This window comes from Mycothermus thermophilus (genome assembly GCF_041956435.1).
Source record: "Mycothermus thermophilus strain CBS 625.91 unplaced genomic scaffold VTJ04scaffold_6, whole genome shotgun sequence".
Lineage (NCBI taxonomy): Eukaryota > Fungi > Ascomycota > Sordariomycetes > Sordariales > Chaetomiaceae > Mycothermus > Mycothermus thermophilus.
The window spans coordinates 1,031,400-1,047,360 of NW_027191432.1; the positions used below are offsets into that span (position 1 = coordinate 1,031,400).

At 60.1% G+C, this 15,961-nt stretch overlaps 5 protein-coding genes across 5 annotated transcripts; 3 read left to right on the top strand and 2 right to left on the bottom strand.

The window, feature by feature from the left end:
* Positions 1–404: 404 nt before the first annotated feature.
* Positions 405–4,354, top strand: VTJ04DRAFT_8782 (uncharacterized protein; the record flags this gene model as incomplete). The annotated part of the gene is made up of 3 exons (XM_069367256.1): positions 405–610; positions 687–4,239; positions 4,310–4,354. 3 exons carry the CDS (start codon positions 405–407, stop codon positions 4,352–4,354), a joined length of 3,804 nt encoding a protein of 1,267 aa, XP_069215603.1.
* Positions 4,355–4,856: 502 nt separating this feature from the next.
* VTJ04DRAFT_8783 (uncharacterized protein) lies at positions 4,857–6,169 on the top strand (the record flags this gene model as incomplete). Its single annotated transcript, XM_069367257.1, has 2 exons — positions 4,857–5,010; positions 5,181–6,169. 2 exons carry the CDS (start codon positions 4,857–4,859, stop codon positions 6,167–6,169), a joined length of 1,143 nt encoding a protein of 380 aa, XP_069215604.1.
* A 995-nt stretch (positions 6,170–7,164) lies between these two features.
* Positions 7,165–9,222, bottom strand: VTJ04DRAFT_8784 (uncharacterized protein; the record flags this gene model as incomplete). Its single annotated transcript, XM_069367258.1, has 2 exons — positions 7,165–8,345; positions 8,406–9,222. The coding sequence occupies 2 exons, from the start codon at positions 9,220–9,222 to the stop codon at positions 7,165–7,167; spliced, it is 1,998 nt and encodes a 665-aa protein (XP_069215605.1).
* Positions 9,223–11,834: 2,612 nt separating this feature from the next.
* Positions 11,835–14,010, top strand: VTJ04DRAFT_8785 (uncharacterized protein; the record flags this gene model as incomplete). The annotated part of the gene is made up of 4 exons (XM_069367259.1): positions 11,835–12,150; positions 12,220–12,663; positions 12,729–12,860; positions 12,914–14,010. The coding sequence occupies 4 exons, from the start codon at positions 11,835–11,837 to the stop codon at positions 14,008–14,010; spliced, it is 1,989 nt and encodes a 662-aa protein (XP_069215606.1).
* A 299-nt stretch (positions 14,011–14,309) lies between these two features.
* On the bottom strand, positions 14,310–15,664 carry VTJ04DRAFT_8786 (uncharacterized protein; the record flags this gene model as incomplete). Its single annotated transcript, XM_069367260.1, has 3 exons — positions 14,310–15,092; positions 15,354–15,459; positions 15,525–15,664. 3 exons carry the CDS (start codon positions 15,662–15,664, stop codon positions 14,310–14,312), a joined length of 1,029 nt encoding a protein of 342 aa, XP_069215607.1.
* Positions 15,665–15,961: the final 297 nt, after the last annotated feature.

A 15,961-nucleotide genomic window follows, 5' to 3' on the forward strand; every position in this document is an offset into this window, starting at 1 on the left:
AATTGCATGAGACATGCGATATTGGAGGGGCTCCCAGGGTTAGGGCTGTAATACTGACCCAGGAGCATCCCCTGAAGTCCCAACTGCAGGTGCTGCAACCCAAAACAGGGGACAGCGGACAGCGGGTCGAGGCAATCTGGCAACTCGCTGCACCGACAACGACACCTCTCACCCAACGGCCGAACCACCACCAGACACTCTTCTTGTTCCAACCTCACATACCCTCTCGGCTCGACATCCGCTGCCGGAGGGTCCTAGTGGTGGATTTTCTTTAATTTTCTCTCTTGGCCAATTGTACATTTCTCCCAATTTGTTTTCTGAATAGTCAACTGGCCAACTAGCCCTGACCCCTCCTCGATCGATCCCTCGTTCTCTCGTCGTCTACCCCAAGCCCAGCCGACGCCATGGTCCGGCTGAGAGAGATTCCGCGGACTGCGGCCTTCGCCTGGGCCCCGTTCTCCGTCCCCGTCCTGGTCACGGGCACCCGGTCCGGCGCCGTCGATGCCGACTTCTCGGACGAGACCAAGCTTGAGCTATGGGATCTCAACCTCGACGCCCAAGATCAGTCCCTCGAGCTGCAGCCTGTCACCGGCATCAGCACCGAGTCTCGGTATGCTGCGCCGAACAAACACATCCACCATGTATGGTCCGTCACAGGGCGAATTGCTGACGCCAGAGTCCGGCAGCTTCTATGACATAGCCTGGGGCGCCGCCAGCGATGAGCACCCCCGCGGCGTCATCGCCGGCGCCATGGAGGACGGCTCGCTCCAGCTCTGGGACGCCGCAAAGCTCATTGCCGGCGACGACGACGCCCTGATTGCCCGCGAAACCAGGCATACCGGCCCAATCAAGGCCCTCCAGTTCAACCCCCTCCGCCCGCAAGTGCTCGCTACCGCCGGCGCTAAGGGAGAGCTGTTCGTCTGGGACGTCAACGACCCGTCGACCGCTTTCCGCCTCGGCACCGCCGCCGCCCACGACATCGAGGCGATCGCCTGGAACCGCAAGGTCTCCAACATTTTGGCCACCGGCAGCGCCGGCGGCTTCGTGACCGTCTGGGACCTCAAGACCAAGAAGGCGTCGCTGACCCTCAACAACAACCGCAAGCCTGTGAGCGCCCTCGCCTGGGACCCCAACAACTCCACCAACCTCCTCACCGGCACCTCGGACGACAACACTCCCGTCGTCCTGCTGTGGAACCTCCGCAACTCCCAGGCTCCCGAGCGGACCCTGCAGGGCCACGACCAAGGCATCCTCGCCCTGTCGTGGTGCCAGCAGGATCCCGGTCTGCTCGTGTCGTGCGGCAAGGACAACCGCGCCCTCGTCTGGAACCCCCAGACGGGCGAGCGCTACGGCGAGTTCCCCGAGGCCACCAACTGGACCTTCATGACGCGCTTCGACCCGACCAACCCCAACCTGGTCGCCATCGCCTCGTTCGACGGCAAGATCACCATCCACACCCTGCAGAACACGAACCCCACCGCCGTGCCCGCGGCTCAGTCTGCCACCGACGACGATGACTTCTTCTCCAAGGCCCCGTCTCAGATCCAGGGTCCTTCCTTCTCCCTGCCCCGCGCCCCCGTCTGGCTCGAGCGTCCCGTTGGCGTTTCGTTCGGCTACGGCGGCAAGCTTGTCATCTTCCGCAAGAACGACACTCCTGCCGGACATCCCCGGTCGTCTAAGATTCAGATCACGGGCTTCACAGTCGACTCGGACATCGGGTCCGCCACCGACAAGTTTGAGGAGGCATTCCGGAGCGGGGACATTGCGGGCATCTGCGACTCGCGCGCGGCCGAGGCCAAGACGGAGGAGGAGAAGGCCGACTGGCTGGTGCTCAAGACGCTGAGCGAGTCGGATGGACGCACCAAGATCCTCGACTATCTGGGCTTTTCCAAGACCGAGGAGGATGAGTCTTCAGGGGACCAGAAGGATGACGAGGAGGCGGAGGAGGCCAAGGACAAGGCCACCAGCCTGGAGCCGCCAAAAGCGAACGGCGATGCGGCCAAGAAGCACAAGCGCGTGTCGAGCATGTGGGCGGACGGCGACGAGGGCGACGATTTCCTGTCGGACCTCGCTGCGGCCAAGGGCGCCAAGACGGACAATCCGTTCCGGCTCCTGGGCGAGGGCGATGCTGCTGAGGACGCCATCACCAAAGCCATCATTCTGGGCAACTTTGAGAAGGCAGTCGATCTCGCCCTGAAGCAGGACCGCATTGCCGACGCCTTCATCCTGGCCAACTGCGGCGGCAAGGAGCTGGTGGACAAGGTGCAAAGCGCCTACCTCGCGCAAAAGAAGGGCTCCCCGAGCTACCTGCGCCTCATCAGCTCCGTGCTGAACAAGAACCTGTGGGATGTGGTGTACAACGCGGATCTGGACAACTGGAAGGAGACCATGGTTACGCTCTGCACCTTTGCCGAGCCGTCCGAGTTCCCCGACCTCTGCGAGGCCCTCGGCGACCGCATCCACGAGTCGGGCTCGCGCAAGGACGCCTCCTTCTGCTACCTGGTGGGCTCCAAGCTGGACAAGGTGCTCGACATCTGGCTTGCCGAGCTCAGCGAGACGGAGCAGGCCGGGCTGCAGGAGGCCACCAACGACTCGAGCTTCTCGATCCACGCCCGCGCGCTGCAGCACTTCATCGAGAAGGTTACCGTCTTCCGCCACGTTACCAAGTTCGAGGACGGCGAGAAGGAGCTCCGCGAGGGCTGGAAGCTGGCCAACCTGTACGACAAGTACGTCGAGTATGCCGAGATTGTGGCGTCCCAGGGCCACCTCGCCGTGGCTCAGAGGTATCTGGATCTCCTCCCGACCCACTACCCCGCCGCCGAGGTGGCCAGGAACCGCGTCCGGCTCGCCACGCAGAAGGCGGCTCCGGCTGCCGCGCAGCGCGCGGCCTCGGTGGCCTCCACCGCTCGTACAGCGCCACGTGCTGCCGCCGCCGCGACCGTCGGCTACCAGCCACCGGTGTCGTCGAACCCGTACGCGCCGTCGGGTCCAAATCTCATTCAATCGTCCTCTCCGGCGCCGGCGCCGGCCCCGAACCCGTATGCCCCTCCGGCCGCCACTACCCAACAGTATGTGCCGCCGACGGGCGCGTCCCCGTACGCACCGGCCGCCACTGGCTACATGCCATCTCCTCCGTCCGTTGGCGGGTATGCGCCGCCCCAACCATACGCGCAGCCCACTCCGCCGCCTCCTAGGAGCACGGGCCCGCCTCCCGCGGCTACCAGGAAGGACACGGGTAACTGGAACGATGTGCCCATGGTGGTGAAGCCGCCTGTGCGTAAGAGCACGCCGAGCGTGGCGCCGGTGACTGCGCCCTTCCCTGGCCAGACACCTCCGCCGCTGGGCGGGTACCAGCGGAGCGCGCCGACCCCGCCCCCGCCGCCTCCCAAGGCCGGGCCGCCTCGCAACGTGACGTCGCCGCCGCCGAGCGGACCGCCGCCGGCCGGCCACTACCCTCCCCGGCCGTCGTCTGTTACGTCCAACGCGTCGACCAACCCGTACGTGCCTCCTCCGCCACAACCGGTAGGCAGCGGGTTGCCTTCTCCCATGGTCCCCCCGGCTCCTCGCACCGCGTCGCCTTACAATCCCCCTCCTGCCGCGCCGCCACCGTCCAACCGGTATGCGCCGGCCCCTGCTCCGCCATCGCAGCCGGCCTACGGACAGCCCCCTACCGCTTCTGGCCTGCCTCCTCCTCCGGCGGCCAACCCGTACGCCCCACCCCCGGCGCAACCGGCGCAGCAGTTCGCGAGCGTTCCGCCACCGGCGGCGGCAGCTTCGCGTCCTCCGATCGGCCCGCCGCCTAAAGCGGGCCCTCCCCCTGCCGCCGGCGGTCCGCCCCGCGCTGGTCCTCCTCCGGCAACGGGGGCCACCGCGTCCCCGCGCCCAGCAGCGGCCCAGCCGGCGCCGACCTCGCCGCCCAAGCCTGCGGCCGAGCGGCGCCCGCCGGGGGATAGGTCCAACATCCCGCCGAGCGCGCAGCGGCTGGTGGAGCTGCTCGAGCAGGACATGAAGCGGGTGGCGGCCAAGGCGCCGGCGACGTTTGCGCCGCAGGTGCGGGACACGCAGAAGCGGCTGGGGATCCTGTTTGACCACATCAACAACGGCGAGCTGGTCAAGCCGGACACGATCGAGCAGCTGACGCGGGCGGCGGAGGCGATGGCGGCCAAGAATTACGAGGAGGCGCACCGGATCCAGACGGAGATTTTGAGGGAGAAGATGGATGAGTGTGGGCAGTGGATGGTAAGTGTTTTTGATTTGCTAGTGATTTTATTGAGTTCTCTGGAATGTGTGCTAACAGCTGTGTGTGCAGACCGGGTTTAAGAGGTTGATTAGCATGAGTAAGGCGACGCCTTGAGGAGGGAAAGGTTAGAGAGGGAAGGGGGTTGAGAAAAGGGGCTGAGGGGAGCTTGGAGTGGGGAGGATCAGAATGTAGACAGGTGCTGATGAATGCGATTGGTAAAGTTACTTTTGGCAGTTCAAGATGTTCCTCTCTCGATGTCGATACGGGTTTGCCGGGTCGGTCAGTTTGGTGTTGATGACTTTTGATGTTGGCGTTGAGGCTCTGTATCCGCCAAGTGAACCCTAACCCTGTCCTCCGGGCATCCCGCCCTGCGCTAAGCTACGATAAGATAAGCCCTATACTGTGTAAGCTGTTGTCTCGTGGCGGCCTCTTTGCATTGTCCAACCAGCTCAAACAACCACGTCGACGTCAACTGACTCGGCACATCCTCACCTGTTGAGCACCAACAAACAAGCAAACAAACAAATCGTCATACCTCACATCCCTCCCGAAGAGTCGCATCCAACAACCACTGACAGACAGACTCGAGTCGAGTCGAGTCGAGTTACAAGGAAACATGGCAGAACTCACCGAGGCCGAAGCCGCCGCGGCCGCCGCCCGCGAGGAAGAAGCTCGCCGCCTGCGCAAGGCCCGCCGCGAGGCGAAGATCAAAGCAGGCGCGGGGGATCGGTTGAATAGGATTACTGGGTTGGCGAGTGGTGTGCCGAGGGGTAAGTTTTGGTTTTCTGTTGTTTTGTTTGCACTTTGCGTCCATGGTTGATCACCATCGCGGCAGCCCTGGCGTATGTGTATATATGTGTTTGCGATTTATGTGGGCGGTGATATGGACCTCGGCGAGCGAGCGGGCATTACTAACATGTGGTTGAATCAACTTTTCCAGACCCGCCACCCACCATCCGCTCGTCCAGCTCTAGCGTTGTTAGCAGCTCAGGCGAACAAGCGACAGCCCCCGCCGCTGCCGCCGCCACCACCATGACTGCGACCGACCAACAGCCTCAACAACAACCTCAGGCAAAAACACACCCCGACCCGGCGGAAGTCGACATCTCCCAGCACTTTTACCAGCCCCAAACCACCCCGCGCATACCTCCGGGACAAAACAACGATGGCCCGGTTCTGGATGACGCGCAGCTCCGCCGGATGATGCTCGGTTTCGACACCCCGTCCGCGCTGGCGTCCGCGCGGGGTACTCCCACACTCCCGGGAGCTGGTGCTGGTGCTGGTCCGGCTGCTGGCCCTGCTGGGCCCGGTCTTGGTGGTGGACTTGGTGTTGGTGCGCCAGGACAGGAGGAAGACCCGATGTTGAAGTTGATGATGCAGATGCTCGGCGGCGGTGCCGGCACTGGCGGTCCCGGTGCGGGGAATCCGTTTGCGGGCGCGGGCGCGGTACCTCCCGGCGCTGGGGTTGGAGCTGGGGTGGGCCAGCAAGCACAGCAAGCTCAAGCGGGCAACAAAGGGTCGGTGATATGGAAGGTGCTGCACACCCTGACCGCCCTCGCTCTGGCGCTGTACATCGCCTTCTTCACACCCTTCAACGGGAGCAAGTTCGCGCGGGAGCAGGCCGCGCTGGGTATCACCCTCTCCTCGGAAGAGGATGAAACCAAGAGGAAGACGTTCTTCTACGCCTTTGCCACCGCGGAAGCGCTGCTGCTGGGGACGAGGTGGTTTGTGGATCGCGGCAGGAGCAGGTTGGATTCTTCTTCTGGGCAAGGAACGGGGCTGGTGGGTGCTTTGGCCGGGTTTTTGCCGCCGCATCTGAAGGCGCGGGCCGAGCTGGTGATGCGCTACGCCGAGGTGTGGGCGACGGTCAGGGGGGATGTGTTGGTTTGTGTGTTTGTGTTGGGGGTGGTGGCTTGGTGGAGGGGGTGAGGAGGAAGAGCCTCCTAGGTCTTTTTTTCTCGCTGTTTTCCTCTCCTCTTCTTTCCTCTCTGTCTCTGGCTCTGCTGTCTAGTTCATGAGAGAGGGCGGGCAGAGTGGAGGGTTACGCCGTATGTTAGTAATGTGTGTTAATGATGATGGCTTGCATGTTTAGAATGGCTTGATCAACGTTTCTGTTGTTTGCTTCTTGAACAAGAGACGTGCTGAATACCTGAGTCATGATGATTGTGGTGGTGGTGATGATGATGATGGTGATCTGGGGTGTTGTTCCTGAAATGGGGCAACATTCGTCGCTGCCCGAGTACCTGACCTACAGAGTATCTCCTCAACTGCTGTGCCTCCTTGACCAGTGAGAAGAGGGAAGATTCTTGTCCTGCTCTCCATGAGTTTTGGAATGGATTGTCTCTTTCTTGCTATCTAAAATCTGGTCGGGATGGCAACGATCTATTAACATTTTGTTGGTGTCTCCAGGGCTGTAACAGCAGCTTGGAATACTCATCCCAGCAAATACCTGACTTGATCATATATCCAGGATCGGTATATTATTCCCGCCTCACATGATAATGTCATTGGACCTACCATCGTCCTCTCTAAGACTCTTAGGTGGTTCTGGCATGTGTATCACGGCATTCAGACACTACTTTCACCAAGACACATATAGGACACAGCATTGGCTCGGATCACCGAGCAATCCGCACCTTGGAAGGGTCACGTCGTGGGAGCACCTATGCCTGGGCCGGGCTCTCTCTACGTCTTTCCTTACCTTGACCCTTCTGCGTTGCTTGCTTGCTCATGCCATGTCAGCACAAATAATAATCCTCTCTGAGTATTTGAAAAAGAAAAAACGTAGAGGAAAAAGGGTGTAAGCACCTTTGTATATGTTGTTGTTCCCCCGTGTTCCCACACAGCAGCGGCCTCCTTTCCCATGATGAATGACCGCCTTCCCAGCTTTCCCGCCCTCTCTCTAAATATACCCATCCATCCGCCTAAGCCAACCTCACGCCCGCCTCCCTCCTCTTCTTCGTCTGATGCGACGCCGCCGAGCTCATGCCCACGTTCTGGCTGGCATCCAACATACTCTCCGCCATCCTCCTCTTCTCCTCGGCCAGCTTCTTGAGCTTCTTATCCGTCTTTCCCTTGCCGCTGCCTTTGCCGTGGAACTGGTGCGACAGCTCCTTGAACGCCTCCTTCTGGCCCAACCTCCTGCCGTCCGCGTCCACATACTTGATCTCCACCTCCGGGCGGTACCCTTCGCGGTACAGCTGGTCGAGCACGCGCGCGTGGTGCTGCTCGCGCAGCGCGTTCTGCTGGCGCTGCCACTCCTCGCGCTCGCGCGCAGACATGCGGTCGAGGCGCCCGCTGGCACGGTCGCGCTCGCGCTGCGCCTTGGCTTCCTGATCGAACAGGTCCATGCGCCGGCGCAGCTCGAGAAGGAAGCGCTGCCGCTGGCGGTATTTTTCGTTGAGCTCGGCGCCGCGGCCTTCTTCGATGAGGTGCCTGTCGCGCAGGAGCTGGAGGGTCGCGCCCAGGCCTTGGGCGACGGTTTTCTCCTCCTCGACGCCGGTGGCGGGGACGTCGGGTAAGGGGCTGGGCGAGCGGGAGTGGGGGTGCTCGGCGGCGTCGCCCATTTCTTCGTCTGAGGAGTCGTTGCCTTGCATGGCGGTTGGTGCGGACGGTGGGGGCATGGATGCGGATTTTGAGCGGCGCGGCTTGCGCTCTTCCTCGGGCTCGGCGCGCAGGCCGTCGACGAAGCGGCTGATTTCGTCCATCACCATGCCCTTGTCCTCTTCCCCTTCCCCGTCGGCCCCGTCCTGCCCGTTGGCGGATTCCTCGCGTAATTGCCGGGCGATATCCTCCGGGCGGAGCTTCTTTCGTTTCTTGAGCGCTTCCCGGCGTTGGAGGGCGAGCGAGGCTTGTAGATCCTCGTCGTCCACGAAGCTGTCGTCAACAATCTTACGCTTCTTGGGAACGGCGAGGGGCGCGGAGTCGATCTCCATCTCCTGGTCCGGCTGGTCGCCACCGCCGCCGCCGTCGACTGTGTCGCCTGGGAATAACGCGTCCTCGTCGTCTTTCTGTCTCCTTGATTTGCTCTTTTTCTTTTTGGGCTTCTTGACCTTGATCTCGGACGGGTCGAGGTAGTCGGAGGTTGTTGGTGGTGGCGCATCTTCTGCATTGAGAGTTAGCATAGAGCTCATGCCACGGCAGTACCGGCGCTGTAGACACTCACCGAGTTCGTCCATATCCACCTTAATTTTCCTCTGGACCGGTGCCGCGAGGATTTCCTCCAGCTCATTTGACTCAACCGCTTTCGCCGCCGCGTCGAGCGTAAACGCCTTCTTTTTCTTTCCGTAAATCTCTTCGTCGTACTTGGACAGAACCCCACCAATCTGGCCCGTCTCGTCCATATCATTCGGATCGTACGTCGGCCGCTTCTTCTTGAGGTCCAGCCGCTCCTGGAGCTTCTCCTGCTCGCGCAGCGCCAAGTTCTCCAGCTCGTCGCCCTCCTCCTCATTCTCCAGCACTCCCGTATCCTTGAGCGTAAGGATATGCTCCTCGGCACCAAGAAACTCCGACAGGTCGTGCGCGACCTTGACCCCAGCAAGATCCGCGGCCGTATGCTCCGCGGCCTTGGCGGCCTCTGCAGCTTCCTTCTCCTCCTGAGCCTTCCTCGCCGCTTCGATTTTCTTTTGGCGCTTCTTCTGGTTCTTGAGCCAGGATTTGACATCGAGATCGTCATCGTCGTCGTCGGCCAGGCCCTTGCCGTCTAGAACTGCGGTGCGCTGGGCCAGCTCGCGGGCCTTTTTGATGGCGGCGGCTTTCGCCTCGCGCTTGCGCTTGGCCTCTTCGGCCTCGCGGACCTTCTTGAAGTTCTCGTAGGCGGCGGCTTCGCGGGTCTCGAGGGTGCTGACGGTGCGTCCGTCGTCGCCAATCTCGGGTTCCGGGGTGGGTTGCTTGGCTGCGGGCGCCTCGCCTGGCACGGGCAAGGGCTTCATGCCCATTGCCAGGCGGACCTTGTTGATTTCTTGGATGGATGCGGCGTCCATGTTGGCTGTCTGTCCGTCCGTCTCGTCGTAGGGTTGGGCGGGTGGACTGTTTGTTGGAGATGGACTGGACAGTGATGTGAAGTCGGAACAGTCGCGAAGCCAAGCAGAGAGATCCACTTGCTGTCCTCACTGTGCAGACAGACAGACGGGAACATGGTCAATGCACGCCTGCAGGCACCAGAAGCAGCGATAAGATAAGAGGGGCACGGCTGCAGGCCCCACTCTGCCAAAAAAAATTCGCGGGTATTTGAGCACGCGTTTCCGAGAGATTCTTCCTCTTCTCTTCTTTTCTCACACAACAACGGATCTGTGCCCAGCGATCCTCTGCTGCCCTCGGGTGGTCAGGGTCGATTGCTGAGGCAGTTCGGTGAACCAAGGAGCCATCTCACTTCTCCCATGATGTCAATTTCCAACCGACAGATCCAAGAGCAACCGAACTCCGTCGGATCCCCGTTCGCCGCAAGGCTTGAGCAGGGTGAAGGCGGATGATTTAGGAGACGCCATATTCCAAGCCGTTCGCCGAGACCGTCGGTCAATGGGGCTGGGGGAAACCATGGCTTGCCTACATTTTGCTTCTCTTTTCCCGTTTCCCGTGTTGTCGTGACGTTGTGGGCATGTTTGAGCTGTGTTCGGTGATTGTCGGTCCAATGTTTGCTGCATGAGGCTCTGCCACCATGTTATTTTAGGGGTTTGGGGGTTGGTGCGTGCAGAGGGATGACATGGTCGATGTAATCTGGAGTCATGGAACATCGATTTTGCCGTGATTTCTCTGTCTCTTGATTTCTTGACCGTCTTCCACTCGACTCACCCCTCCGCGTGCTTGTTGTCGACAGACACATCGGCGATATCGCGGACCGACCATGACAAATGTTGAGAATAGCAGTCTTGGGATGTGGACCTGCTTCAGCTTTGTCGTCCTTCATGGATCGATTCTGCCGTCATCAGTTCCATTTCTACAGGCAAAAGACCTATTTTTCACCAAGCCGCAGGACACGATGGAGCATGTGAAGACGCGGCATGGCGGCATTGAGCCCAAACCGTTGAGGGACCGGCCAAGATTGCCCCGTTGGTCGAAGGACCCGTTCCCCACACCCCGCTAGGGAGAACAACCTCAAGGCTCGGCCCTCGGTGCGGGGACGGCAGTGAGAAGGCCGGGTCCTACGAGCAACCATCAACGGGCCGATTTGAGGCGGTGCGGGGCCGGGGAAGGGGAGAGAGCATGCGGAGGAGAGGATGCAGAAAAGAATCCAGTGTCGGGAGCGGTTTGTTTTGGGCTTGGCAGGTACCGTGATGTCGTTGGGGGTGGTGAGGAGGAGGATCCAATTAATGTCCTGCATGTGGTCAGTACGTACTCGTACACATGCCGTAGACCCTCCAGGTCGTTGATGCGATGACGGGCATCCCTCCCATGGACAACAACACTGGAACACAGGATCGCATCTGAAATTCCATTCCCATGGATTAGCTCTCAAGTGACAAAGTTGGGAAAACCTGGAAGAATTGGCGGGCTTGGCCGAAACAGACTGAACAGAGTTTTGACAGCACGTGAGTACCAGGTCCCAGAGGAAAGGATCGTACTTTCCCTTCTGGGCCGTCTCCTTGCTCCGGGCTCGATCGACATGTGGTTGGGGCCTTCCATTTCCGTTGTCTATGCGTTTTCTGGAAAACACCCGACCGGCTCCACGGTGCTCGGTTCCTTCCGCTCTCTTGAAGAAGAAGCTACGTATTACAGCCTGTTCGTTGTCTGATCACAGCCACCCACGTGCAAACGGAAACTTCCTCGTCTTCCAAAATCCGGGGTTAGTCCGTACCTAGTGGTCTGTTCTCCTTGGAATCTAGCTTTCTTCCTCGTTTCTATTCCCTGTTTCCCCAGAAATCTACTCCGCATAACCAAATCTGCAAGCCGTTGTGAGACTGGGGAATCTGGGGTAGCAGTCGGCGTTAGTGAGTTTTGCATGTATGTAAGTCAGAGGATCCATGGGCTCCATGGCCCGGCAAGACATCGGTGTTTTTCTGTCCTTGAGATCGTCGCTTAACCCCCCGGATGGCCCCGGATGACGGTTTGTTTTCTCTTCTGACCTCCCCCGCTACCCCACACCGGCATCACATCCCCTTGGCACGCCCGAGCAGTGGCCCGAGTGCAACGGCCAGAGCAAGCTCCAGCTAGCTCCAGCAAGCTTGAGCAAGGGCTACCGCCGGCCTGCCGTTACACCAAGGGCCGTGGCAGTGGCGTCAAGTCGTCCAACGGCCGAATCCGAGTCGAATCCACGCCAGAGAATAGCACCGAAGTCGTCTTCTTCCAAGCCGCCGCGCCCTGTGAATGTCGGCCCTTCCTTGCATGTCGCCGCAACGACGACAGCTCCCGGGAGTGTAGGACGGAGTCTACACGTGTAGGTAGCTGACCAACCAGGCTGAGGTGCTTCTCCCCCTGGCGGTGATTGGCCTCCCCCTGGCATGGATCGCGTCTCCTCCTCGCGGTGTTACCGAATCCGGAAATGCGCATGACAACACCTAGAGTCCATGACGACAACGAGAGAAGAGTCCATCACAGGGTAGCATCTGGAGCATATGAGTACTAGTATATAAATAAGAACGACATCTCCTCGCCCATCATGTTCGGACTCGTGGTCCAGCAGCTCCAGGCTCAACTGCTCTCCCTCTCAGCGGTCACCGCCTCCGACCTCGTCCTGTCCGCCATGCACACCTTCTCCAAGCTCCTCGTCCTGGGCTCTGCCGTCCAGTCTGCCTTCGGGCGGCCTCACGGCTCCTCCCGCCTCCAGGAACGCGCCGCCGTTGATACCTTCATCAACACCGAGAAGTCCATCGCATGGAACAAGCTGCTCGCCAACATCGGCCCTAACGGCAAAGCCGCTCCCGGTGCCGCCGCCGGCGTTGTGATTGCCAGCCCTTCCAGGACGGACCCTCCTTGTACGTGGCATTGAATGACCCGAGAGACAGGTTTTAGATGAAAGAGTTTCCGCTAACCGCCACACCCAGACTTCTTCACCTGGACCCGTGATGCCGCCCTGGTCCTCACCGGCATCATCGAGTCCCTTGGCCACAACTACAACACCACCCTGCAGACCGTCATCCAGAACTACGTCGCGTCGCAGGCCAAGCTGCAGCAGGTCTCGAACCCCTCAGGAACCTTCGCCGACGGCTCGGGTCTCGGTGAGGCCAAGTTCAATGTCGACCTCACTGCCTTCACCGGCGAATGGGGTCGCCCTCAGAGGGACGGCCCGCCCCTGCGCGCCATCGCTCTCATCCAGTACGCCAAGTGGCTGATCGCCAACGGCTACAAGAGCACGGCCAAGAGCGTCGTCTGGCCCGTCGTCAAGAACGATCTCGCCTACACGGCCCAGTACTGGAACGAGACCGGCTTCGATCTCTGGGAGGAGGTCCCCGGCAGCTCGTTCTTTACCATCGCCAGCTCTCACAGGGGTGAGTCATTTATTGTTCAGTGTTTCTCATTGAATAATAACCGGAACGCCACTGACGCCAAACAGCTCTGACTGAGGGTGCTTACCTCGCCGCTCAGCTCGACACCGAGTGCCGCGCCTGCATGACCGTCGCCCCTCAGGTTCTGTGCTTCCAGCAGGCCTTCTGGAACTCCAAGGGCAACTATGTCGTCTCCAACAGTAAGATCCCTACACCAACAAAAATCGAAAGGAACGTTAGCTGACCCTTCTAGTCAACGGCGGCGAGTATCGCTCCGGCAAGGACGCCAACTCGATCCTGGCGTCCATCCACAACTTCGACCCTGAGGCCGGCTGCGACAACCTGACCTTCCAGCCCTGCAGCGAGCGCGCCCTGGCCAACCACAAGGCCTATGTCGACTCGTTCCGCAACCTCTACGCCATTAACAAGGGCATCGCCCAGGGCAAGGCCGTTGCTGTCGGCCGCTACTCGGAGGACGTCTACTACAACGGCAACCCGTGGTACCTGGCCAACTTTGCCGCCGCCGAGCAGCTCTACGACGCCATCTACGTGTGGAACAAGCAGGGCTCCATCACCGTGACCTCGGTCTCCCTGCCCTTCTTCCGCGACCTTGTCTCGTCGGTCAGCACCGGCACCTACTCCAAGAGCAGCTCGACCTTCACCAACATCGTCAACGCCGTCAAGGCCTACGCCGACGGCTTCATCGAGGTGGCGGCCAAGTACACCCCGTCCAACGGCGCGCTCGCCGAGCAGTACGACCGCAACACGGGCAAGCCCGACTCGGCCGCCGACCTGACGTGGTCGTACTCGGCCTTCCTCTCGGCCATCGACCGCCGCGCGGGTCTCGTCCCCCAGAGCTGGCGGGCCAGCGTGGCCAAGAGCCAGCTGCCGTCCACCTGCTCTCGCATCGAGGTCGCCGGCACCTACGTCGCCGCCACGAGCACCTCGTTCCCGTCCAAGCAGACCCCCAACCCCTCCGCGGCGCCCTCCCCGTCCCCCTACCCGACCGCCTGCGCGGATACTAGCGAGGTGTACGTCACCTTCAACGAGCGCGTGTCGACCGCGTGGGGCGAGACCATCAAGGTGGTTGGCAACGTGCCGGCGCTGGGTAACTGGGACACGTCCAAGGCGGTGACCCTGTCGGCCAGCGGGTACAAGTCGAATGATCCCCTCTGGAGCATCACGGTGCCCATCAAGGCGACGGGCTCGGCCGTGCAGTACAAGTATATCAAGGTCGGCACCAACGGGAAGATCACTTGGGAGTCGGACCCCAATAGGAGCATTACCCTGCAGACGGCGTCGTCCAAGGGCAAGTGCGCCGCGCAGACGCTGAATGATTCGTGGCGTTAAGGGGTTGTGGGGGTAGCATATATCATTGGAGAGTGGGGATTGAAAGGTATTTGGGGAATGTTGGGTGATTGATTGGGGGTTTTGGAAACGGCAATGATGATGATAACTTGGATGTATACTGCATTCTGGCTGTACATATTTTTGGGTGTCACATACAATGAGCATGGAAGCAATGAAGGTCTATGAGTTTCTTCCCTCCATATCAGTACCTGAACTACCATCCCCTTTCCTATAGCTTCCATCAGCTGTGTACCGATGTGTGTATGTATGTTCCTAGATATGCATCATGCGTCACTGCCCTACCCATCCACCTTCTCACCACCCTCCCCGCGTCCCAACACTATCCTCTCCAACTCTCTCATGACCAAATCCACCGCCCACTCCGCCATCTCCCCAAACTCGACATCCTCGCCCCGATCTACCATGGCGTTGATCCCCGCTTGCTTCAACACCTCCCGATCCAGCTCTCCTCCATCCACCACATCCTCCTCCTCCTCCTCTCCTTTTCCAACATCCTTCCCATTCCGTTGATCAACCCCATCCCCCCGCTGCCAATCACGATCATGCTCATGATCATGACCATCCTGACCAGGCTGGTCTTTCGAAGGCTTCCTCTGCACAAACAACCACCGATGCAACCGCACATAATTCGGCCAGACGACCTTCTCAACATACCCCGGCGGATCCGCCCAGAAGCCTTCGAGCGTCACGTAGCCATCGCGCGCCTTTCGCCGGGCGAGGGCGGCGTTGCGCGAGGCGCGCAGAAAGATGCGGATGTCGAGGAGGGAGGTCATGATGTTGGTAAAAGAGGGTGGGGAGAAGAGGAGGAAGCCTTCTAGTAGACATATTTTCGTTTTTGTTTTTGTTGTTGGGGTTGGATTGGGATTGGGGTTGGGGTTGATGGTGGTGGTGCCATCTGAAGAGCTGGTCGAGGAGGGTGAGGAGTCGCCAAAAAAGATTTGATAACCCGGCTGTCCCGGCTCGAGCCAGGCGGTGACTTTGGACTGGATCGCCGCGCGCCGGGCGGGGGATAAGGGGCTTGCGCCGACCGAGTTGAGGTGTTCTTTGGATTCGAACATGGCCTGTTGTTTTTGGGTGGGAAGAAAAGAAGGGGTTGAGGTGGTGAGTCCGGGTTCGTTTCCCTCTTTGTGTTTATATTCTACAGATCCCGGGGTTGGGGAGGTTGAGGTTGGGGGAGGGGGTTCTGATGGTGGTGATGATGGGAGGGAAGGGGGAAGGGACACGCAGCCGTGGTCGGAGCGGTGGGAGAGACGGCGGGAGATGGGTGGCGGTTTGGGATCAGTGCTGGTGGTGGTGGGTGTAGTGGTATCAGGGGTACTGACTGGTAGAGAGCCCGTCTCGCGGATGTGGACGAGGGCGGCTTCGAGGTCGGGGATGGAGATGGCTTCGGGACAGTCCCAGTCTGAGAAGCCGTGGGTGATGGGGAGTCTGTCACCGAGTTAGGAGATATACTCTTGGGATAAGGGGGTAGGTATGTGTGGTGTGAGTCTTACTCGGACTCGGGCTTGTAAAAGTCGTCCTCGTGGAGGATGAAGGTGGAGGGGAACAGGTCGCGGAGGAGGCGGGCCAGCGTGGTCTTGCCGCCGGACGAGCAGCCGCTGATGCCGATGATGATGGTGCGTGGTTTGTCCATTGTGATGATATGAGTTATTCTATGATTTCATGGTGTCTTGATGGGCTATCTCAAGAGCCAAGTTCAGGAGTGAGACGGGTGAGGCTAAGGTGAAGTTGAAGTGGAGGGGTCAAGTGGGAAGACACCGTGTGAGTTGTCCCCCGCTATCTTCAATTTCCCAAGCATCACCAGACACTTGCAGGTGTCACACTCACCAGCACTTGATAATATCCCGACTGAACATACGTAGGCTCTATCTCTGTTTATCTTGCCCAGGATTTCATCGTCTGCTTCTTCAACAAGGCCAGTGTCATGAAC